The following is a 25,363-nucleotide window of genomic DNA, read 5'->3' on the forward strand; positions in this document are numbered from 1 at the left end:
CGCGTGAATCTGACTGCAATCTAAAAGTAGTTACATCGTTGGGTGAATTCCTCGATGCGTGAATCTGACTACTACAACTAAATTCTTAAACATAAACGCAGTTACGTTGATGGGTGAATCCCTCGACGCGTGAATCTGACTGCAATCTAAATGTAGTTACGTTGTTGGGTGAATCCCTCGACGCATGAATCAAACTACAATTACGTCGTTGGGTGAATCCCTCGACAAATTTATTACGGGTATATCTCGAGTATACTGCGTCGGTAGATGAAGTTTGGGCCCAAAGCAGAGGTATGAACGGTGACGGGTTAGGATTAAAATAAGTGTATCTACATGGAAATTAAGTAGGGAAAGTTGACGGAGGGTCAACTACGATGGTACCGGATCAAGCGTGGAAAATGGCTCCTGAGAGCCCTTGTATCCTACCTTGTGCTGTTACACGCTTTCCTAACTGTTTCAATTTGATTTAAATTATTAACCGCTGTTTAATTTATGTGATTGCATGTTTTGGGGCACCACTGAGCTTTAGCTCACCCCACGTTTATTGTTTTCCTTAACAGGTCCTGGAAACTGAAAGCTGGATGCTTACTCATGTTTTCCTTTTGGATTGTATTTGAATATTACAACTTATTATGTGGACTGTAATGTGTTATTTGAGATAATGCACTTTTCCTTTGGATTGCCACTTGAAGCTGGAAAACGTGTAACCTTAATTTGATTACTTAGCTTGTAAGCTGTATTATGGAATTATGCATTTTATCCATACAGATTGCGATGACTTTGTACTTTGGTAAGTAGCACGTAGGACGTTTAAGGGCCTCGACTGGCGATTTTATCATCGCTATCTTTGAAGATAATGTGGCTTTAAGGATGACTCCATTCGAGAAAACTTGTTTTTGGTAATAGATTAAGTTATCCTTTGAAAGGATTTGGGCTAGAATGCTTGCGTGAGTCCTGGCGAGAGCTGGGCAGACGGCCCGCCAACCCTTTGGTTCGCCTTAGGGGGAAGTGGGGTCGCCACAGGTGGTATCAGAGCCTAGGTTAGAAAAGTTATTCAAGAGACTTAATAGATGTGTTAGAAACCCTAATCCTCTCTAGAAATAAGAATGGAGACCTTAGTTATACGTTAAGTGATATCCGATCCAATTAGCTATTTAAGTTCTAATCTTTAAGTTTTGATCATTTTGTAGGTATGGAAAATGGAAACGGACATGCTAACGGGGTTAGTGCGGCTAATGGACATGCGGAGCCGCTTAGATCCATCTCCTACAGGCCACGAGGCGGAGGAGCTCATATACGTTACTCACCTGCTGACAGGCAACCTAGGTGTCAGTGCCGAGCCATGTACGCGTATCCCAATGAGCTAGTGTTATCCTTAGACGATGAGCGCCGCCACTTGAGGGACGCTAACTCCATCCTGATCCAGGACGTGGAGGAGCTGGGTATAATGGTGGATACTCAGTTTGACCGCATAGCTGATTTAGAGGTTAGGCTCACTGCTGAGCATCATCTACTGGAGGCTGCCCGCCTGGAGATAGAGCGGCAAAAGGCTAGGGCGACTCGATTAGCAGAGAGGATGCGTGATAGGAGCGCAGGCATCAGGGCTGATGCTGCGATGATGATGGATGAGGCCACTAGCTTTATTCAGGGTGGTGAGCAGGCAGGGATAGAGGAGGATCCGGAGGAGGACCCAGAGGAGGACCCGGAGGAGGATCCGGAGGAGGACATTGCTCCTGATAGCCCTGCTCAGGGTTAGATTAGGACTCACCTGGTTACACTAGACATAGAAGGCTAGGCAAGGGACATTAGTTATGTCATCAAGTTTTGTCTAGGTGGATGACTTACCTCTGAGGCACAATATCCCTAATTTTTGTATAAGGGATTATCTGTATGTATTTTGCTAGTCTATGTGCCTTACTTCTGGAAATGTTCCAACTTGTTATTTATATGAATTTTATGTGGAATTATATGTTAAGTGTTTTATTTATCTTTTCTCTATGTCCATATTGATTTTATTTATCAAAAAGAATGGTAATAATCATAAATAAATAATACTCTTGCCTATTTGACCTATCCTTCCGTAATAGGCATATTTAGAATATGGATCGCCAAGTGATAGGAAGGAGCCGGGGAAGACCCACTAGACAACACCCGGAAGCGGGTGGTGATAGGGAACCCGAGGTCGATCAAGACCAAGGGCAGGAAGGTGTGGCCGGAGACCGGGTGGCCACCGCAATTGACCGTATTACTGAAGTTCTCGAGCGATTGACTGATCGCCAAACCACTGAACCAGTGCATCAACCAGGAGGCCCAGTTGACTCCGATGATCGGGCACTGGAAAGATTTCTGAAATTTGGACCTCCCAAATTTTATGGAGGACCCGAGCCGGAAGTGGCCGAAGGCTGGTGGGAGAGAATCACTGAGATTTTCGCTGCCTTGAACTATACCGAGGAGCGAAAAGTGACTTTTGCTACCTTCCAGTTTGAGGGAGCTGCCCGCTCCTGGTGGAATCTAGTAAGGGTTACGTGGGAGACTAACCATACGCCAAGGACTTGGGCGAACTTCACAAGGGAGTTCAATGCCAAATTCCTTCCACCTCTCATTCAGGAGAAGAGAGAGGATGATTTCATTAGATGCAAACAAGGGGCGATGAGTGTCGCCGAATATGAAGTCCAGTTCACAAAGCTGTCACGCTTTGCACCTGAGTTGATAGCCACCGAGCAAAGGCGTGTTCGGAGGTTTGTGCAGGGTTTGAATGTGGAACTACAGGAAAGTTTAGCCGCTATAAGGATAGATACCTTCGCTGAGGCTGTTGAAAGAGCGCAGCGAGTTGAAGTAGCCAGAGCTCAAGTGAAGTCTTTTCAGTCCAAGAAAAGATTTGCTCCTAGCAGTAGTCGGGAGCCGACTGTTGGAAATGCTCCACCGGCCAAAGTGGGCCGAGGAACCAGTGGAGTGAATAGTTATGGAACACCACGAGGCACCCAAGCAAGAGGAAATGGGGCCAGGAACGCAGGGGGACGAAATAATGGAGCTAGAGTGGGACCGATTGGGAGAGGGCAATCTAGGAATAACTCGCAGGGAGGACGAGCCATAATTCCTCAATTGACCTGCACTTATTGCAAGAAAACCGGTCATACTATGGATGGATGCTGGAAGAAACAAGGAAGGTGTTTGAGATGCGGAAGTAGTGAGCACCAAATCTCTGGATGTCCAAAGGTGCAGGAAGGGACTCCTCAGAACGCTAGACCAAACACTGCTGGAGGGAGCCGGCCAACAGTTCCTGCCAGAGTGTATGCTATAGATGATCAACCCGTACCTGATTCCTCGGAAGTTGTGGAAGGTACACTTCCAATTTTTCATAGATTAGCTAAAGTGTTAATTGACCCGGGTGCAACGCATTCATTTGTAAATCCATCTTTTATGTCCGGAATAGAAGTGCAACCTGTTAGATTACCCTACGATCTTGAAATTAGGACACCAATGGGTAATAAGAAGGTAATCACTAGTTTGACCTATAAGAATTGCGAATTCTGGATTGGAGAGCGAAAAATGCTAGTGGATTTGATTAGTTTGGACATAAAAGGCTATGACGTTATCATAGGAATGGATTTCCTAGGTCACCATCATGCTAAGCTTGACTGCCGAGAAAAAATAGTGGAATTTTGTATACCTGGAGAAGCAACCCTGAGGTTAGATGTCAAAGGTAGGTTAGCATCTTCTGCTATGGTCTCGGGAATACGGGCAAGGAAAATGTTATCTAAAGGAGCTCAAGGTTTCATAGCCTTCTTGATCAATACTCCCAGTGATCAAGTAAGATTAGAAGATGTGCTAGTGGTACGGGAATTTTCGGATGTTTTCCCTGAAGAATTAATGACTTTACCACCAGAGAGAGAGGTAGAGTTTAAGATCGACTTGGTGCCTGGAACGGCTCCAATTTCTAAGACTCCGTACCGAATGGCTCCTGCCGAGCTTAAAGAGTTGAAAATCCAGTTACAAGACCTGTTGGAGAAAGGTTTCGTGAAGGAAAGTGACTCACCATGGGGAGCGCCCGTTCTATTTGTTAAGAAAAAGGACGGGAGTTTGAGGCTATGTATCGATTACCGAGGGTTAAATGAGGTTACTATTAAGAATAAATACCCTCTACCGTTGATTGATAGTTTGTTCGACCAACTGCAAGGATCAGTGGTCTTCTCTAAGTTGGATTTAAGGCAAGGGTATTACCAGTGGAAGATTAAGAAGGAAGACATACCCAAGACTGCTTTTAGTACAAGATATGGACATTTTGAGTTCGCAGTCATGCCTTTTGGTTTAACTAATGCACCAGCTGCATTTATGGATTTAATGCAGAGAATTTTTAAGAAATACCTGGACCAATTTGTAGTAGTTTTTATAGATGATATTTTGATATACTCCAAGACTCAGGAGGAACACGTTAAGCACTTGGAGATAGTATTGAAGATACTAAGAGAGCATAAGTTGTATGCAAAATTCAGCAAGTGCGAGTTTTGGTTAGATGAGATTTCCTTTTTAGGGCATAAGGTTTCCAAAGATGGAATTGCTGTGGATTCGGCAAAAGTTGATGCCGTTATGAATTGGAAGCGGCCAGAAACTCCAACTGAAATCAGAAGTTTCTTGGGTTTAGCAGGTTATTATAGGCGATTTATCCAGGATTTTTCGAAAATTGCAGGACCTATGACCGAGCTAACCAAGAAAGGAAATAAGTTTATCTGGACTCCAAAATGCGAGTCAAGTTTTCAGGAGTTAAAGAGGCGTTTAACATCCGCTCCTGTTTTGGTGTTACCTGACGGAGACGAAGGTTATGCCGTGTACTCCGATGCCTCTGGAGAAGGTCTCGGATGTGTTTTAATGCAAAAGGGTAAAGTAATTGCTTATGCTTCCAGGAGATTGAAGCCTCATGAACAGAACTACCCAACTCATGACCTAGAGTTAGCAGCAGTGATTTTCGCCTTAAAGAAATGGAGACACTACTTGTATGGCGTGACTTTTGAGGTTTTTACAGACCATAAGAGTCTCAAGTATTTGTTCTCCCAAAAGGAACTGAATCTGAGACAAAGGCGATGGGTAGAATTTTTGGAAGATTATGATTGTTCGATCAACTACCATCCAGGAAAAGCAAATGTGGTAGCTGACGCTTTAAGTAGAAAGGCCCAAATAGCGGGGTTGATGGTTAAAGAATGGGACATGCTAGAAGAAATAAGTAATTGGAACCCTCGCTTGGAGAAATTGAAGATATTATTTGGGAATCTATCTCTGAAATCACCATTACTAGAGCGTATTAAGGAGGCTCAGGAATCGGACCCTGTGATTCAGAAGAATTTGGAGAAAGTGCAAAAAGGGGAAATCCTAGATTTTAAATTGGGGTCTGAAGGTGTATTGAGGTTCCGAGATCGTATTGTGATTCCGGCAGATGAAGAGATCAGAAAAGAAATCTTGGAAGAATCACATCGATCAAAGTATACTATACATCCAGGAGTGACCAAGATGTATCATGATGTGAAGAGTTTATATTGGTGGGAAGGTTTGAAAAAGGATGTGGCTGAGTACGTGCAGAAATGTTTGACTTGCCAACAAGTGAAAGCCGAGCATCAGAAGCCCTCTGGTTTACTGCAACCGTTGGAAATCCCTGAATGGAAATGGGATCATATAACAATGGATTTCGTAACGGGACTGCCTAAGAGTCAAAAAGGATTCGATGCAATTTGGGTAATAGTCGATCGACTCACTAAGTCTGCACATTTCCTACCTGTGAGCATGAGTTTTTCATTGGAGAAATTGGTCAAGTTGTACACAGAAGAGATCCTAAGGCTACATGGTATTCCAGTGAGTATCGTGTCCGACCGAGATCCAAGGTTTGTCTCGCGTTTTTGGCAGAAATTTCAAGAGTCTTTGGGGACCAAGTTGAAATTTAGTACTGCGTATCATCCCCAAACCGACGGGCAATCGGAAAGGACAATCCAAACTTTGGAGGACCTGCTAAGATCGTGTATATTGGATTTTGGAGGTAAATGGAGTAAATATATGACCTTGGTAGAATTTGCATATAATAATAGCTATCAGGCTTCGATTCAAATGGCACCTTATGAAGCTTTGTACGGGAGAAGGTGTCGATCTCCGATTCATTGGGATGAAGTTGGAGAAAAGAAGATTATAGATCCTACAGCCATACCTTGGATAGAAGAAGCCCAGGAGAAGGTGAAGCTAATTAGAGAAAGGCTTCAAATTGCCCAAAGTAGACAAAAGAGCTACGCCGACACAAGGAGGAAAGATTTGGAGTTTGAAATAGGGGACAAGGTTTTCCTAAGAGTTAAACCCTTGAAGAGCGGAGTAGTATCTAAGAAATGTAAGAAACTGAAGCCAAGGTATATCGGACCTTTTGAAATCTTGAGAAAAGTTGGGAATGTAGCATACCAGCTGAAATTGCCTGCAAGCATGGCTAAGATTCACGATGTATTTCACGTTTCCATGCTTAGGAAATATTACCCTGACCCAAGCCATGTGCTGCAACTAGAAGGAATTGAGGTGGATGAGACGTTAAGCTATGAAGAAGGACCAGTCAAGATTTTGGAAAGAGAAGTGAAGGAGCTAAGGAACAAGAAAATTCCTCTGGTAAAAATGTTATGGAGAAATCATGGGCTGGAGGAAGCAACTTGGGAATTAGAAGAGGAAATGCAGAAAAAGTATCCTGATTTATTTCATTAGAAAGTATGAATTTTGAGGACAAAATTCTTGTAAGGAGGGGAGGATGTGAGAACCCTGAAAAATAGATATATAAATTAGTGCATATTTCATTTGCATTGTTCGATAACTTCTAGCATTACTTTTAATTGTTCACAATTAAGTGTGTAAAAATAGATTTAGGTGAAAAATAATACACTTTTCCAAAGTCATGAAATTTCTTGGTTTTATTTGACTAAATTAATATCTTTAGGGTTGGATTAAATTTTCGCCTTAAAATCAAATGTTAGATTTTTATTACAAGGTCAAACTTGATTTTAATAAGAAACTAATAAAGTAAGAATGTTGGGAACCTTAATACTAATTTGTAATCTATAAAAATTCGATAAAACGGTTTAAGGTATACCAAAGTATAGTTAGGCCATTAAATCATACTTGAGGAAAATCGTTGATACTAAGTTCGAATCTAGATTCAAGAAGAGGTTAGAGGGCAAAGTGAAAAGACCAAAATGACCCTCACGATCCCCAAAATCTCCACTCCACCACAACCTCATCATGCACGGCCAAACACTCCCTCTTACAACCTGTCATTGCCGCCCACTTAGCCAATCAAAAACTCCCTAACTCCACAACTCTTCTCCACTGCAGCACACAAAGCTCGGCCACACTCCAACTGAGCCAACACCATACAACCCTTTCCATTCACAGCCCCAAACTGAACAGACAACCAAGGCAGCACCGCAACATCCACCAATCAAGACCATCACCACTTCTACAAGCAAAACAATTCGCACACTCCACAAATTCTGTCCACATATATTTCAATAACCACGGCAATACTTCACTCAGTCCATTCCACATACCAAAACACCCCACCTTCACTTGGTTATCATCGACCGAGAGTGAAGAGAAAAGCTTGAGCTGCACCATATAGCCGAGAGTGAGGGAGGAAGTTGAGAGCTGCAAATTCCAATTCTGGTGCTGTCCGCGAGTTGCATTTCCCCTTGTCTTGTCCGTAAGCTGAGGGAGAAACCAGAGAACCATCACCACCTTCGATAACCTCAGACCAACATCACAACTGCAACCTTAACCACTCTGCACCTCGCCAATTCCAGCCGCAACTCACTGAACCAGGACCACTACCCTGTCGCGTGCTTGTGAGCCGAGAGGAGGAAAACATTTTCCAGATTTTCGTGTGAAAGCTTGACTAGTTGTGAGGTAATTTCTGGATCATTTTAGGATTAATCTGAGGTAGTTGGAGTTATCTAGTAATATGTACGTGATGTTTGAGCATTCGGAAGTTGAATGGAATCATTAGAAAATTCTGTTTTGAATGATGAGGTACCATCCGAAAGCTGAGATGATAACGCACTCCAATTCTGATTTCCTGTGGTGATTTGAGCACTTAAGTGGATTTAGTCAAATGAAAATGTGATGATTTCTATTTTGCATGCTGATTGTACCTTCGGATGGCATAGTGAAGGCCTACAAAGAAAAAAAAAATTTGGTTAGCTATAAAGCTCCTGCCGTGAGCCTGATGCACTGTTTTATTTTGGCTGCTGAATGGGTCTGAATTTGGACAATCTGAGCATGAATGATGTTTATCTAACTGGATCTAGGATGATTATTATGATTAGGGTCATGCATAAATTTAATTAGCCTGGATTACTTTGGAAATAAAAATGAAATAGAACTTTTCACATGCAAACTCATTCGAGTGTAGTCTCACCTAGTTCTGGATTTATGAATGTGTTTTGCTGTTGCCGAGCTGATTTTCTGGTCTGGATGTTAGCTAATTAACTCAGCAATTGTGCATGTGAGACCTTAAGGGCAATAAAAGGCTTTAATTAAAGAGATATTGGATGATGAACTAAGGAGCTTAGAAAAATTCTGTTTGGTTGGGGAATGATTCTGCCGAGAGAATGGTTTGGAAATGCAACTGAAATTCTGTTTTAACCAAAGAAAATCCTGTTTTAGAACCATTGTTATTGCTGGAAATTTTGTTGATAACCGAGTGGTATCAACCAGAATTTCAGTTGTCTTTGGAAATTGCTGAAATTGAGTCCCTAGCACCATGTTTAAACTAAGGAAAGCTTGGATTTTTGTAAAACTTTAGCTGCTGGAAATTTTGTTGATAACCGAGTGGTATCAACCAGAATTTCAGTTGTCTTTGGAAATTGTAATCAGTTTCTGGAATTTTATTTTATTTCCCTTGAATCATAATGGGTCAAAACTGCATGAGAGATGCAAATTTTAAGAGATACAAGTTGGGTAGCAATGTGATATTTAATATATGGGATGGTCTAACCAAAGATATTTGCATACCAATGCTGGAAATTTTCCTTGTGATTGCCAAAGTTTGAGTACGAATTTCCAACTTAAATTGTGAAGTTATTTCTTGAAGCTTAATGATTGGAAACACATGGAAAATGTTGATGTAATGTCTGTGACCCGATCCTATTGTGATATTGGAAGTGAATTGTTGAAATTTATTTATTTTTTTTTTCCTTGAGAAAACAATGTGTTAGAATTGCTGACAGTGGGCTCTATGAATTCCCACCTTTGAACTATTGGTCAATCTATTGGAAAACTGTTGATAGTGGGCTCTATGAATTCCCACTTGAATAGATGACTGAATTGCTGAAATTGTTTAGAAATCTGTGCTACTATTTTGTGAAACTGTGAGTTGATATAAGTATTGATTACCAAGTGCTAAGTATTGACGAAGCCTTGGTAAATTTTCCTGCTTATGCTTAGATATAAAATTGTTGGAACACAGGGCTAAGAATTGACGAGCTCTAGTGTTATTACTGTTTAAATTCTAATTGTGCAATATTGAGGAAATGTGATTTTGGATTGGAATCGAAAATGTGAGGAGTTGTACCGACCTTGTGACTCCAAGTAAACGCTTGACTAAGTAAATGAAAAATATTTTGCTTTAAGTCTCGAACGGTACAGATTTAGCATCGTATTGCTAAACATAGTGTCTACTATTTTTGCCTTAGAAACTTGGGCAACATGACTTTTACCCTTAAGTTAGACTAGCCTTATTAATTTGGGAAAATGATTTTTCCAGACTCAAAACCTTAGTTTTGTTTCAAATTCCTTCCTTCTTTATAAATCGTCTAAGACTAGTTGTAACTAAGGAAAAGTTTAAAGGGTGAGTCTTGATCACCTTAGCTATATGCATAGAAAACTCGCTCGGCAAGAAAGACCTTATTTCCTTTTAACAAACAGCTTTAGCAACAATTGTATAAGAAACCTTATCCTGAAGCCTTAACAATAAATTTTGCAAGCACCGCCACTCAAAGGAACTTTTTCTCAAGGTATACTCTTAGCCTCGATAGTACATAGCTTGCCGACTTATTTTAAGAAAATAATCATAGTATTTTCTTCAAGAAAAAGTATTCCAGAAATATTATAAGAAATATTGTACGGTTCTCACAAGTTCGATTCCAAGTAAAATATTTTGAGAAAAAGTAAACTAGCAACATGCTAGAAAACTCTACATGTGCAAGCCAAAAGTTTCAATAGAAAACTTATGGCTTAAATTCTGATATTCTAGGATTTTACGAGGACGCGGAACTCGATCCTCAATCCAATATCTGAACTTCACTCGTGGTGAGTGTCCCTGCTTGTTCTATGTTATGTGGTTAAGCGCTTTATCAATCCGCTATGTGATAATTGTCAACATGCAATAAATGATTTTGATCCATCGAAGTGAGCAGTGTGTACTTTATCGCACGAGCCGTTCGAGTGGTGATGTGTGTGAAATATTTTCTATGAATCTAAATGTAGTTACGTTGTTGGGTGAATCCCTCGACGCATGAATCTGACTACTATGAATCTAAAAGTAGTTACATCGTTGGGTGAATTCCTCGATGCGTGAATCTGACTACTACAACTAAATTCTTAAACATAAACGCAGCTACGTTGTTGGGTGAATCCCTCGACGCGTGAATCTGACTGCAATCTAAAAGTAGTTACATCGTTGGGTGAATTCCTCGATGCGTGAATCTGACTACTACAACTAAATTCTTAAACATAAACGCAGTTACGTTGATGGGTGAATCCCTCGACGCGTGAATCTGACTGCAATCTAAATGTAGTTACGTTGTTGGGTGAATCCCTCGACGCATGAATCAAACTACAATTACGTCGTTGGGTGAATCCCTCGACAAATTTATTACGGGTATATCTCGAGTATACTGCGTCGGTAGATGAAGTTTGGGCCCAAAGCAGAGGTATGAACGGTGACGGGTTAGGATTAAAATAAGTGTATCTACATGGAAATTAAGTAGGGAAAGTTGACGGAGGGTCAACTACGATGGTACCGGATCAAGCGTGGAAAATGGCTCCTGAGAGCCCTTGTATCCTACCTTGTGCTGTTACACGCTTTCCTAACTGTTTCAATTTGATTTAAATTATTAACCGCTGTTTAATTTATGTGATTGCATGTTTTGGGGCACCACTGAGCTTTAGCTCACCCCACGTTTATTGTTTTCCTTAACAGGTCCTGGAAACTGAAAGCTGGATGCTTACTCATGTTTTCCTTTTGGATTGTATTTGAATATTACAACTTATTATGTGGACTGGAATGTGTTATTTGAGATAATGCACTTTTCCTTTGGATTGCCACTTGAAGCTGGAAAACGTGTAACCTTAATTTGATTACTTAGCTTGTAAGCTGTATTATGGAATTATGCATTTTATCCATACAGATTGCGATGACTTTGTACTTTGGTAAGTAGCACGTAGGACGTTTAAGGGCCTCGACTGGCGATTTTATCATCGCTATCTTTGAAGATAATGTGGCTTTAAGGATGACTCCATTCGAGAAAACTTGTTTTTGGTAATAGATTAAGTTATCCTTTGAAAGGATTTGGGCTAGAATGCTTGCGTGAGTCCTGGCGAGAGTTGGGCAGACGGCCCGCCAACCCTTTGGTTCGCCTTAGGGGGAAGTGGGGTCGCCACAGATTCACTCTGAGTCTAATACGAATAATAACTGGATTGGACTCAATAGACCCCCTAGCATCTACTTTGGTCCATCCCACTTCAGTCTCAAAAATCACGGAACAATGTCAGAAGCACAGGCTTCTTACTATAGCAACAAACATAAACAACAAGGAGTCAGCAATCTCAAAAAATGTAGGAGCCAACAAAAGCAACACGGCAAGATCCAAGCACCGGGAATCACCTTTGATTAACAACGTCATCTCTAGCAACAACAGAAACACCATCTAAAAGCGCCTTTCTCACTGGTAAAATATATAAAACAACTCCTATCATATCTATTACAAATCAGTCAACCAAAAGACGAGTTAGTTTGTCACAATATCAGTTCAGAGACAAAATGACTACTCTATAAAAAAAAAGGACAAAAAAAGGAAACCAATGACTCAATTATAGAGGCATGGCCATCAACCAAATGTTGGAAAAGAGGTAAAAGGGTAAATATCAAGATTAGGCAGAAGGATCGGTTCATCAAGCTTACCAAAACGCACTAATTACAGAAAAAAAGCAACCAAAGCAGAAGGATTAAAGTGCAAAATAAAAAAAAAACTACTTTTAGTTCTAGAATAAAAGTGCAAAATTAAAGCTGAAGGTATTTAGAACCAGTGCTTGATGATCAAACTAAAATTTGCATACTGTTGGGCTACTCCATACTTCACTTTTATGACAATTTATCATGTAAGCAATAAAATTAAACTTATGTACAAGATCAAGGTACTCAGAACCAGTAACGTGATTGAACTAAAATGTAGCATGACAGATTATGGAACTTAAAAACTTCTAAATATAATTTTCTTCTTGTTTAAGGTTGTCATAATTAAAAGGTTCAATCGGTAACCCAGTCCATCTATAGAATGTGGTTTACTCATGCACATGCCAAGCAAAACTCGCACCTTCAGGGAAGAATTCATAAAAAATTTCAGTCCAAAAAGTAAACATTCTATTGGTAGCCCTTTCCATCTACAGAATGTCATTCAATCATACATAAGAAATATGCAAGCAAAACTCGAACCTTCAGAAAAGAACTTATGAAAAAAATTCATAATCCAAAATATTAAACAATAATACCTTCGTTGATTTTGTATTGCTGGTTGCTATCTCTAGTTTTATTTTCATTGTCTTAGTTGCAAAAGTTTAAAATCAAATGGCTATGAGCCAGGCAGCTATCCGGCCATTTAAAAGTATCTCCCAAAGACATGCATAAAGTCATTTCACTATAATACACCAGGAAAGACAGAAGTTCAGCATTTAACAACAATTATAAAATAAATTCATGATCACAAAAGACTTACTGGTTTCACTTCTCCTTTCCAAAAGACGTGCACAGCCAAAAATTCAATGACAGCCAGTACAATATACAAGAGTGCAGCCCTAAATAAATAACCATTAAAAAGGATCAACAAAATGAGAAGTATGGACCCTCACTGGAACAAATTTACACTTCTCAAATGTATCTATCTACTTTCAAAGGTAAGGACATGCATAAAACACCTACCTGTGCAGCTTGAAACCAGTTCATGATAATTATTGTCAGGATCAAACCAACAGAGTATCCTACAAAAGCACTCTTGAAATATTGGTTCTGCTCACCCTAAGAAACTTTAAAGTGCGATGCCAATGCCACAAAAATCCCTGAGATATATAAATTACAGATGCAGATTTTACTTAGCACGCTTTCGAGTATTTCTTCATACAATTTAGAACCATGCACACATCACAAGGGATCACCAACCAAATAAGAAGCTTAGAGATGAAAACGAAAAGCTACACAATTATTCCAAATAGTAAAAAATGCAATGCTGTAGAGAGGGTTGGATTAAAAATGATGAATCTCATCACCGGATACATGTGTTCCCTTATAAGCAGCCGAGGAAGAAAAACAATTGAACATCAAATTCAAAAACTTAGCCATGGACTCTCAACATAGCAGCCAAAATGAGGATGACAAACTGACAACAACTATTAGAACAATTAGAATAAAAGCCATACCAAGAATTACTGTATCCCCAAGAGCTAGCATTGAAAACAAACCTGCAGAGTCAGCCGTTGGGAACAAAAACTGTAGAAAGTATATATTATTACACTTAGTTGCAAACTATGATAGACAGAATCCAAGTACAAGAATTTCTGTTAAAGATATACAGAACGCAATATGACACACTTACCTCGATAGGAGCATCAAAAGATTTAACAACACTAATCATTACTTGGGTAAAAAAGACCCAGAAAATGTCATATACAAAAAGTCTAGCCTGCAAATTTAAAACATGTATATTACATCATAGTAAACAAATGGTAGGATAGTGCAATCTAGAAGATGCATCAATTAGAGCGGGAATACTGATAAAAATGCATAAATACATGTGTGTCCATTTGTATCTATCAAAGCATATTGACAAAACATTGATACACAATAATAAATTTTTTGGCATACACAGTCTTAGTCGTCACCTTTCAATTTATCTTATTGCATTTATACAAATAAGTTTATTTAAGTTACTAAGCTTCCTTCACTTACCAAAAGAATAGCTTCAGTCTTGAATGAGCCAAGTGAAAGCATTTCGATTCCCTTCAAAATGAAACACAAAACAAAGTGAGATCATTATATCTGCTTATAGGATTTAAAACAACATAGGATCAAATTGATGAAGAAAATATGCTTTATTTACTAATAGAAGGACAGATGAAGAAAACTTTAACATCATAACAGATGAAGAAGATTCCGCAAATAATATGCTACCAAGTATTCCAAAGAATGATTAAAAAAAGGAAAAAAAAAAAAAAGGGCAGCTCCCTGTGAAAAAAAAACTAAATGAGAAGAATGGAAGAAAAGAAAGAAATATGGCTGGATAATAAAAAGAAAACAAAGACAAACCTCTTCAATCTTTCTGGTCTAGAGGAGAATTGGAATCCATTCAGAGCATCTAAGATAAAATAGTTCAAAAAAAAGGAAAGAAAAATTATGGAATTACCAGAGCAAGTTGTTCCGTCTTAACCAATAGCAGCAGTGGTGGACTGAAGAAGGAACGAGGGAAAGGAAGAGAGAGAGGCGAGGGAGAAAGGGAAGAGAGAGAGGGGCGGTGGCGGAAATTTAAGAAACACCCTAGAGGCAAGAAGAAGGGGAAGAGATCGGAGAACAACATACGGTAGAAGTAGAAAGAAAAGAAATATAAAGAAACATGACAACTTAGAAAACGTACAGAGGAAAAGAGCAAGATTGCACCTCTCCGGAGAGCAAAACAGATGATCTAGAGAAGGCAAGAAAGGTCCTAGTTTGGCCAAGCGAAATAAAGGACGAAACATATCAACTCTAGCCTAAAACGTACAGAGGAAAAGACCAAGATTGCACCTCTCTGGACAGCAAAACAGACTCAACTCAGAAGAAAAGAGGAAAACGGGAGCTGCATTACAAAGGGGGAAAAAAAAACTTACACTGAAGGGGGAGGAGAACCAAACGGACGGCACATGATTTGGACCGCTGCAACCAGAGCGCGCGAGAGACAAAGGCTCAATACTCCTTGCGTTGTAAGAAGACAATGCATCACCAGATACCTCAACAAGCTTTTGTACCAGGGTTTAGAGCATCTAGCTAAGCGACAGAGCAACATTGCCCAAAAAAAGAATATAGAGAAAGCTGCAAACTGAAAAAAATAAGGAAGCTGCAAATTGACCCAAAAAAAAAAAAAGGAAGCTAAGAGCAAGGAAGCTCACCGCTACTGAAGATTTTGGTAGTATTATTTTTTGGTGAGGAAAGCGGCGGAGAGGAGAAGCGGCGGAGAGGTATTTGCTGCTCTGTGTATGTAAACCCTAAAGTAAATAGACAAGATGGAAGTGGAGGTTACATCTGGGTAAGCGACAGAGCAACATTGCCCAAAAAAAAATGGAGAGAGAAAAGGTAGCGGAAAGAGAGCAAATGCAGCAGAAGAATAGAAAGAAAGAAGTACCGGCACATGGGACACTGGTAGGTGAGGCCAGATGGGGAGCTAACGCGCGATGCGCGAACAACATGATGCTTCCAATCCACATGCCGGGCACGTGAGAGGACGACGAAACTTTTGGCTGAATTCACTTGGGACGTTATCTACTTATGTTGAAAAAAAAAACAAAAAATTCAAAGACATGGTCCAAACAAAAGACATGAGATACGCAGAAACTGGATTCAGCCCAGTTGTGACAACTGCTAAAGGACCCAAGAACACAAATGAAAATTACTCGTCTAAAATCACGGCCCAGTTGTGCAGAAGAAAATAGCCCTATCAAAGGAAAAAAAAAAACCCTAACTTGAGAACGATTTACTTATAAATTAAATCTCACAACAGACATTTCTAAAACTCAGGTGTTCGCCTAGGGTTTCTTTAGGGTTTCCTTCCTTCCATGGTGCTTTTTCTATGCCCCTTGAATCCCTCATTTTTTTTTAATCTATGTTTATATGCATAAATATTACCGTATTTGATGGTTATTGATGTTTGTATTTGTTTTTTTTGCCCTTTTTTATGGATGAAAGGGAAAAGGAACAGGTAGTTTTGGTAAGAGAAGGAACAAAACACACACACTGTGTGTGAGATGTGGGCGGCGGAGCTTCCACCTGCAGAAGAGCCGTTGTGCTTCATGTGGTTACCCTGCAGCTCGTCTTCGGAAATGTATATTCACTAATCTCAGTTTTCATTTATTTCTGTTTTAAAATTAACCTTTTTGATGAAATAAAAAAAATAACTTCTTATGCATATGGGATTTGTTTTACTGTCGTTCAGTTTTTTTTTCCTGTTTATGTTTTATTGCCATGTTGTTGAGATGAGACTATTTAGGAAAGATTAATTAGAAATGTAAATGGTGAAGGCTTGGAGAGAAACTGATTTTAGCTAGAATTAAGACGAAGATGGATTTTGAGGGTTTAGATCATGGAAATTGTCTGTTATATGCATCAAAATTGGGTATTGTCAATTGATTAGCTTTTGTTATGGTTATTTTCTTTTTGGGTATTTGTACTCAAAATGGGCAAAAAGTGTGGAAGATGCTTATTTTGCTAAAGCTAAATAGCTAAATCGAACTTTCTTATGATGTGACCATTTTGGTAGATATCTTTCTTTCACGGTGAGGGTTTCCCATTTTGACATTAATTTCTTTTTAAATGGACAGAAATGCCTCATTTTTCAGTTCAGGGTTTGTTCCCCTTTGCTTCATGTAGATGTCATATTTGTTACTAGAGTGCAGTGCCTCTTTGAGTAGCCATATGAACAATTTAGGAGTTTCATATTTGGCTTAGTTAAGAGGCATAAAATGAAATGTGGATTCAAAATATCTTAAGGTATTTTGGGTCTTTGAAGGCCTTTTGAGGGGACTCTTTGCACTCTATAAAGTGTCCTCCAAGCAGCCTTAGACATTCTTTATGGCCCCCCCTCTTTTTTCCTTCTGTTTCCCTATAGGGATGTTTATTTGCAAGAAATATCAATAGTATTGGCTTCTGTCTTTGAGTCATATTTGCTGTTCCTTCCTATTTTTGAATCTGTTAGTCTTTCCATGTGTATAACCTGCTGAACATGGTCGCCTCTTGAATAACCGGAAGGTGCTGCAATTGCACACAAGCTGTTCGGTTCAGACAGAGGCGCACAAGAAGAGAGACTTGAGTCTTTCCGTGAATCAGTTTGAGGGTAGGGAACATTTTTTGTCCTGTTCCTTTCCTAGATAGATTCAAACATTTCTATCACTTGCAAGTGTTAGGTAAATGCACATTGCAATCCATCTGCTTTTTTTTTTTTTTTTTTTATTGAGTTTAAGAGTGTCCTGAGTGCTGATGGTGAAGTTTATGGTTTTCTATGTGTCTGTAGTGCCATTAGATCGCAAGGCTTCACTATCTGGTTGCCAGAACAAATTAGTTTCTGACCAACTCGTTCCCTTGAAGCGAAATTGGGTGTGCTGTTCTTCCATATCTCCTCTTTGGCAACTCTGTCATTGTCTTGGAAGAACACTGGGGCAGCTACATTTTGTATTTCTTGTATGTATATGCTTTTTTTATGATTTAGTCAGGAAGTGATTGAACAACGATGATGAGTATATACAGACCTGTAATGAGTTGCGGATATGATCGCAGTTTTTTATGAACATCTAAGGGACTGAGTTTGTTTAACATTCTTCCTGTTCTAACTCTGTAGTTCCTCAAATCCTCCTAATCATTTTATTGGCGTGGCTTTGCTTGGTTTTTATTGGTTTACACAGTCTCATACCATGTGTTGAACTATTTAAAGTGAAGCCAGAAAATTGTTTCTCTCGCTATCCAGTGCTTCAATTGTGGAGCATTTGGACGTTGGGAAACTACATCTTTTCAAATGGTTGATGTCCATTTGGAACTTTGATTTCTTGCATTAATGATTTTCTTGGTTTTCATTTGGCTAAAATGTTATAAAGGTTTTAAAGATGCAAGTCCGTTTTCAATTATAGGCAATTACCAGTCAAAAGGAAACTAATAGTTTGCTTTTGTATTAAGGATGGAAGATTGATATGAGAATTAACTTAGGATTTGGATATTTCTTGTGCGCTTTTGTACATTGAACCTTGCAGATACAGTTCATTCAGTCCCGACATTAGGCTAAACATGTTGAAGTTTTGATAATTGAATGTTTATTCTTTTGCGTGGCATTCAGATAATTGGAGCATCAAGGCAATTCGAAGAAAGACCACTGGAACAGGCCGTATGAGGTACCTACGTCATGTTGCTGTTAGGTTCAAGAGTAACTTCAGAGAAGGTATAGGCCTATGCATCTATGTACTGTTTTAGGTGGAGTTCTTTTTAGTATATCAGTATCTGACTCATAGTTCTTGATCTTTTTAGGTACTGTAGCAGCACCAAGAAAGAAGGTAGCAGCTGATGCAGCATCATAAACCTGAAAGGCTGTTGTAGTTTTGTTTAGTTTCACTCGTCTTTCTGAGGGTCAGTGTAGGTCATTTTGAATCTTCTAGCTGTTGCTATCTGTTGTAAACATTAACAAATTCAATCATATGTACAGAATCACTGATTAGGGATGGCTTTTACAGGAATGCAGATAAAGAAATGTGGTTTTAATTGCTTTCTGGGCATCTGCACGAGCTCTTGTTATCTACTTATCTTATCTGAGAGTATTATTTTTTAATTAATTCTTGTGACATTGTTTAGTTCACATCTGGACGTCTGTGTGGGCAACCGAAATCTTGTCTTGTGATGAATCTGTTGACTCATCACAAGTTATTCTACCGACAATTCAGAAGTGCTATGCCTGCCACCCTGAAGCCATACAGTGTTTCCGCAGCCATAAGCTCATTTAATGAAATTGCGATTAAAATCCAGTTGAGATAACCTCATCATTTGTAAATGCTGTAAATGAAGATAATACATAGAATGACAGGTTTGGCTTCAGTGGCATTCTCGTTGCAGGGCTTAGTTCATCATTTAAATCTCCTATTTTAACATTCTTGTCAAAAGAAACAGAAAAGCGTCTCTATGCAGTTACATCACCCACCTAAGTCACCTTTCTTCGACCTGCAAGATTAATGCCAAATTCAGTTTGACCGCTTCATATGATCCAGGACATCTATCATCTGCCCTTTCACAAAGATTTCACACTACCAAGCATCATTCTTCAATCTCAAGGATCAAATCATGGCATCTATTGACTCCATTTTCTTGCTGTCAGCTGGCATTCAGATGCTCCATACACGACGAGGATGCTATAGACCCAATCACATCTGGTTCTCCAGAGCATTTAACAAGGCATGGGAAGAATTAGGATGCTATAGACCCGACCATTAACAAAAGCATGGGATGAATTAATTACAAGCTACACTTCCCAGAGGGAATTAGGAAAATGCGCCTGAATGCTTACATTTGAGAGGTTGATCCAAACTTCAGTGCTTGAGCCAGTAGTTCCTTAGCTGAGACATATGCAACAGTATCTCATCTCGACCTTGATTGGTTATGCTGCTGGTCATAATCCAAGGAGGGGCAGTTTGGAAAAATTCACGTATCAACTCCTGAAAATTTTGAATATTTTCCTCAGGTCTTCGCCCTCCATGCTTTTTCTTTTTCCGCTTGTCACATTTGGTAAACACTAAAGTCATGGGAATCTGAAACCAAAAGGAATATATTTCTCAACACAAGCAAAAGAGACAAGGAAGAATGATAACCTTGAGATATGAGGTAAGACACAAATGAGCTAAGAACTCTTGATTAGTTCCCCGCCAGAAAAAAATTTACCAATCATGAGAATTCAGCACATTGATTTCATTGTAAAAAGTTAACAAGATAGAAAAGCAGGGGGTCACACTTAGGTAAAACTACTATGCAATGGATATCTTGCAAATTTTTTCTACTTTAGGGATGGATGTGTGCACATGGTGGGGGTATAAAATCAAGTTGAATAAGTAATATTAAGTGAAACAGATAATTCAAGAGAAGGCCCATCTTGACTACTTTGTCTTGAGACCCAGAAGAGGAAAAAACAATTACAAGAAATTCCTCCTCCACTAGTCATTTTGTAATTTAGAAGAAAGGAGAAACTAAAGTGATCGAATCACCTGATTCCGTCCCAGCCAACTAGCATACTCGAGATCAATTGTTTTAGCAGGAATACTAGCATCTATCAAGAGAAACACTGAAACAAGATTTGGCCGGTTTAGGAAATAATCTTTGGTGAACTTATCCCAGTCTGTTCGCAATTCCTGAGGTGCAGCTGCATACCTGTCCAATATAGCACAATATTTTTCAATCATAAGATAAGACCAACTATAGTCGATAGAGATGAATACAATGAACTAAATCAGAAAATATAGCTTCCAAGACAACCTAAATTGACTTCAATCTAAAATTTGGGTTGTGGAGTTGGGCGATAAAACAGTATTGAATCATCCTTGAGTCACTAGTGAGTAGCATTCTTTCAATGTTCCTCACAGGGAAATAAACAAATAAAAAAAACACAAAACACATAAGCACACTCTATTCCTAATATTTGATAAACTAGGGCTTCTGCTAGAGCGCACTTAGAACATTATACCTAAAGGCACTCCACTGTAGGAAAGCATGAATCAGGAGTGGTCAAAGGGAGTAGAATCACCTTGCGGCCAGAGTCACCATAGTATAGAGAATATGTATATCAAATAGTTATGCTGGCCCGAAGTGCTCATGATTTACAGAAACCATTTATCAGCATGGGTAACTTGGGACTTATTTTTAACTGTCTTTTGATGAAATTGTGGTCATTAACCAACACTCATGAAAGGAACCTCCAAATGAAAGAGGCAGCTAAAACATGTAATAGCTATATAGTCAAAATTAAGTTTGTTCATTCATGTTATAATATACCCAGCCTATCTTAGCATGAAACAAACATCAGTAAGACTTTTTCACAATGTTAGCAAAATGGATGACATATGGAGAGTCCACAAATCTCATTTCACAAACAATGGGTTTCAATACCAAATTCAGTAGGCATAACCATAAATGGATGACGTATGGAGAGTCCACAAATCTCATTTCACAAACAATGGGTTTCAATACCAAATTGAGTAGGCATAACCATAACCTTTCTCCTTTGGGAGAAAAAGCCGTGAGAAATATTTTTTAACCTCTGCCGATCATATACATGCATAGTAAACATGGTAATGAGACCGTCCAGAAAAGTTTGGAAATAAAATTGAAATTCCTAGCATAGTTTTAAACCCATCTAAATTATTGTCAGATAAAAGTCACAGAGCAGTATAACAACCAGTCTTGTTTATAACAAGCTTTCATAGCAGTCAGAGAAAGCAACCATCAAACATGTGATTTTGACTGCAAGATCTCCTTTTTAAAAGATAATGCAGTTGACATAAAGCACTTTTTGAAGCATGCACTAATAATAATTTAGATCAATGAGATCCTAGCATCCATAAGTTAAACTATTAATAGTTTTTATCTTGACAAAAGTCTAACAGTCTATAAAGTTTGTTTAAACAATAATGCATGACAGGTTTTCAGACAAGTTATGGTTTCCTATCCTTCTGGTTTTGGAGGTTACAATAAATGAGAATACCAATTAAGCAATAACAAGAATGCTTTTGCAGTGCTGTTCACACTGCAGTCAATTCACCTGAAGCATAATTTGTCAATTGCCTAAATATTGCATTGGACATGCAGGAAGAGGATCTTTTTTGTACCCAAAACAGGATAGAGGACCAGAATTTGGCAGTCAGTCGGCATGACCTTAGCTCTCTCATTTTGTTTTTGATTCATAAATGGCAAGTCATCTAAGTCAAACTAACAAGGGTGCTTCTTAATGCTCGGCAATCTTTCAAACTTTGCTAAGTGTCAGACCTAGTATTGGCAACAAGCTGACAACATTGAGATACTAGGTACAAAAAAACCAGCAGTTTTTTCTAAATATTAAGCATCTTCAGGTAAAATGAAAAATATCAGGGTGAAAAGATGCAATAACCCTAGCTAAATGCACATGCAACATTGCAAGGCTTCATTCCAAGACTATGCTTTTGCTGCAAAATAATTGTCAGTTCTGTCTGTCATATGTGAAATGTGCAGACTTGCCACCTCCAGTATCATGTTAAGCTGCCAACATATATAAAACTTAAGCTACAAGAGATGAAGAATCAGTATATTTGACTTCAACAAGATGTCCATCAGATGGTAATTATGCCACTATGAACTCAAATTCGATTGGCTGCTTAGCTAACAAAAGTCTCAATCAATTCTAATTGATGTTTCAGCTAAATTTGAAGAATCCACAACATAAGTATTTGAAGTAAATTAGTGATTCCTTGGTCTCTAATACATTCAAATTTAGACTGAAAAAAGAATTTTTCACAAAAAGATGGGGAGGATAATGCAATATCGAGCCCTTATAGCCAAGGCAAGGAGTTCGAAAGTACTCGGTGACAATATCTGCTTCAAGCTTCTAATGTTTCTGGACAGGGAATAACTTTTACGCTCAACCTTTTATGTTACGTGGAGAACTTTACTTTACATGACTTGGTTATAAATCTACTACCAAAAATAAATAGGATATTTAGATATATTTGACCAGATTCAGATAATCTAATTACAGGCTGGAGACTGATATGTCCATGATAAGAATGTCTGACAATGAAAAATTGGTGTTTAAGTTGCTATGCTGTTACTTACAAATTTAATGATAGAGCAGAACCTATGAAGTTATTTTCTTGCATTATTTGCATTAAATAAAAAACCATCTTCTGAAACTGAATAAGAGATAGGAAGATTTTGTGATAAATTCCATACCCATAACCAGGCAAATCCACAAGGTACCAGTTATTATTGATCTTAAAATGGTTAATACACTGTGTTTTTCCTGCAAAATAAACATGTAAAAATGTAACTCAGCAAGACAACCCATTCATGGATGACAAGAAACAAGTAGTTTTATAACAAATTTCTCAAACACAGTTAACCATAATAAAGGAGAAATATACGGAATTCAACTAAAGCAGTTTGATGGCACGAACCAATAACAGCAGAAATTACTCCATCTGCTTCTAAATCCTAACACGCGATAGCCAACAACCTAACCAATTTGAACGAATTGCTAAACATTGATTTTATTGCCCTAATTTTAAATTTAACTGCAATTAATATATCTGCATCTCAATTCCGATACATGGAAGTATTTTCATTCTGCAATTTTTCTGCATAATTGACTTCTCATAGCTCGAGTTTCGGATCAAACCCTTACCTGAACATTAATGCTCTAGCATTCTTTTGCCCTATTATCCCTCTCACAAACATGTACTCTGTGTAGTGTTCATTAAGCAGTAAATCAATCTATAGTTTCCATTTCATCTATTCGAAGAATCTCTGCTTTATCTTCACATAATATAATTGTCAAGAAAAATCATTTTCTAAATGTTGCATGTTTTTCAGTAAGGACCAAATATAGACAGTTAAGGGCATCATATTTTTAATTAACTAGACTAATATGACTTTACCGAGATTTTGGTATGCTTACAATCTATTACAACTTGCTCATTGAATCGGACAAGTGACAGCCGCTCATTTCAAGGATCATACACCTAATCTTGCAATTCAAAAGCTTTCAAAATCCTGAAACAAATCAAATAAGCTTCTGACTGGGGGAACCTATTACCTACTCAAGCAGCTTAATACTGAAATTAGCACCAAGTGAAACAGTAAGCTTTTGTCATTCAATGAGTTCAGAATGAACAAACAAAAAGAAATGCAAGATTTTATGACCAGAATCAAAAGAATATGCAATTACATCGTAAAATCAATTTAAAAACCGTAAGCAACAAACCACATACCAGGCTTCTTCGAGGTGAGAGCAAGACGTTTTCGTCTAACAAGCGAATTAAGAAGCGAAGATTTCCCCACATTAGACCTCCCGACAAGAGCAAATTCAGGCAATCCATCAGAAGGACATTCTTCAGTTTTAACACTGCTCTTTATGAACTCAGCACAGTCAACTTGAGCATCAGAAGCATACTTGCTAAGCACAATGTTAGAGCCCTTCAAAACTCTGCTACTCAAAGGGGTTGTCAAGGAAGAAACATCAGTATCAGGGGGCAAAAACAGCTTTTCAAGGGATAGCTCAATCTGAGGTGTTTCAACAAATTTTTCTTGGTTTCTTGATTCTTGCAATGTGGAGGAGTTTTTGTCCGGGGTTTTAGTGAAAAGGGTTGTTGACAAAGGCTTCGATAGGAGCGTGGAGTTGATGAAAAACTGTTTCTTTGGTGTTTTGGAGATGAAGAATTGGGTCAGAGGTGAAGTGATGATTGGTAACCAGTGAGAGTGGAGCCTTGGAAGATTGGAGACAATCATTTGTTTCTTTGGAGCTGAAAATTTGGATTTGGTCTCAGGGCTCTCAGGTTGCTTTGCGGGTTAAACCTTAGAAAATAGGCTTGAGGACCAAAAAAATAGAAAAGAATAAATAAAAAGAATCACAGAAAAAATTTTAAAACAATAAAAGAATTGCAGAATAATTAGTTTCAATCAGATCCTTCAAAATACCCAGAAGTTTTAATTGAGCTCCCTAAAGTGAAAGAATTTTTATTTAACCCTACAAACAAGAGACTTTTTTTTTTTTTTTCCAAAATTTGGCCATCATTGCATTTTTTTTGGTTTCCCATACAACATAGGCCTCGCATGATTTCAAAGAAGCACTTAGTGAAAGCTAAGATGACAATTTATTTTATGGATGCATATGATGTTTTGATCAAAAGTTTTTAACATCTATTGACTTATTTGAGAAAATGTAAATTGTATATATCAAAAGTTTTCATCTATTAATGTATGTAATAGAGTAGATAAAACTATATATCAATAAAGAAAGAGTAGATAAAATTACTAAGATGGCCATAGACAGGTTTCTCATTAATCCAATTTGATAAGTATATATTAATGTACTGTACTTTGTGATTATTTAGAAAGTTCAGTCACTTCTTGAGTGGAATCTAGGATTGAAGTGGTGATATTGTCAAAGAAGTTGTGCTTGAATGTGATCAATGAATATTGCTATTTTGTACCTATTTATTCATTTTGTGTGGTTGATTTTGTAGAAAAATAACAAATGAAAGTATCAAGTTGCTAAGCGAAGAAAGCAAAAAGTATTTAAGAGTGACAAATGATCATGAAACAAGAAGGAGAAATCAGCCTTGGTTGATA

General features: G+C 38.4%; 3 protein-coding genes and 4 non-coding genes across 9 annotated transcripts; 6 read left to right on the forward strand and 1 right to left on the reverse strand.

The window, feature by feature from the left end:
* Window positions 1–774: 774 nt before the first annotated feature.
* LOC140013567 (uncharacterized) lies at window positions 775–7,301 on the forward strand. The gene is made up of 6 exons (XM_072062898.1): window positions 775–790; window positions 1,191–1,660; window positions 2,098–2,514; window positions 2,608–4,050; window positions 4,348–6,627; window positions 7,167–7,301. The coding sequence occupies exons 1-6, from the start codon at window positions 775–777 to the stop codon at window positions 7,299–7,301; spliced, it is 4,761 nt and encodes a 1,586-aa protein (XP_071918999.1).
* Window positions 7,302–15,928: 8,627 nt separating this feature from the next.
* LOC113707221 (large ribosomal subunit protein eL37x) lies at window positions 15,929–18,780 on the forward strand. Of its 2 annotated transcripts, XM_072063274.1 has the most exons (5): window positions 15,929–16,086; window positions 16,214–16,349; window positions 18,348–18,449; window positions 18,536–18,634; window positions 18,739–18,780. In XM_072063274.1, the coding sequence occupies exons 1-4, from the start codon at window positions 16,084–16,086 to the stop codon at window positions 18,583–18,585; spliced, it is 291 nt and encodes a 96-aa protein (XP_071919375.1). In that variant the 5' UTR covers window positions 15,929–16,083; the 3' UTR covers window positions 18,586–18,634; window positions 18,739–18,780. The 2 variants fall into 2 exon arrangements, with proteins under 2 accessions (XP_071919375.1, XP_027085236.1); XM_027229435.2 differs by having other exon boundaries at window positions 18,536–18,780.
* LOC113707530 (small nucleolar RNA U19) lies at window positions 16,962–17,092 on the forward strand. The gene has a single exon (XR_003452257.1). It is a non-coding gene; the product is annotated as a small nucleolar RNA U19 (small nucleolar RNA).
* Window positions 17,250–17,407, forward strand: LOC113707535 (small nucleolar RNA snoR138). Its single transcript, XR_003452262.1, has one exon. It is a non-coding gene; the product is annotated as a small nucleolar RNA snoR138 (small nucleolar RNA).
* Window positions 17,744–17,830, forward strand: LOC113707549 (small nucleolar RNA SNORD25). The gene has a single exon (XR_003452272.1). It is a non-coding gene; the product is annotated as a small nucleolar RNA SNORD25 (small nucleolar RNA).
* Window positions 17,890–18,026, forward strand: LOC113707533 (small nucleolar RNA snoR136). The gene has a single exon (XR_003452260.1). It is a non-coding gene; the product is annotated as a small nucleolar RNA snoR136 (small nucleolar RNA).
* Window positions 18,781–19,027: 247 nt separating the features above from the next.
* LOC113707220 (GTP-binding protein At2g22870-like) lies at window positions 19,028–24,600 on the reverse strand. 2 transcript variants are annotated; one of them, XM_072063273.1, is made up of 5 exons: window positions 24,004–24,600; window positions 22,967–23,036; window positions 20,254–20,416; window positions 19,563–19,803; window positions 19,028–19,219 (listed from the first exon to the last, which is right to left on the reverse strand). In XM_072063273.1, exons 1-4 carry the CDS (start codon window positions 24,518–24,520, stop codon window positions 19,585–19,587), a joined length of 969 nt encoding a protein of 322 aa, XP_071919374.1. In that variant the 5' UTR covers window positions 24,521–24,600; the 3' UTR covers window positions 19,028–19,219; window positions 19,563–19,584. The 2 variants fall into 2 exon arrangements, with proteins under 2 accessions (XP_071919374.1, XP_027085235.1); XM_027229434.2 differs by having other exon boundaries at window positions 19,028–19,425.
* Between the last annotated feature and the right edge of the window lie 763 nt (window positions 24,601–25,363).

The sequence above is a fragment of the Coffea arabica genome, chromosome 8c, assembly GCF_036785885.1.
Source record: "Coffea arabica cultivar ET-39 chromosome 8c, Coffea Arabica ET-39 HiFi, whole genome shotgun sequence".
NCBI lineage: Eukaryota > Viridiplantae > Streptophyta > Magnoliopsida > Gentianales > Rubiaceae > Coffea > Coffea arabica.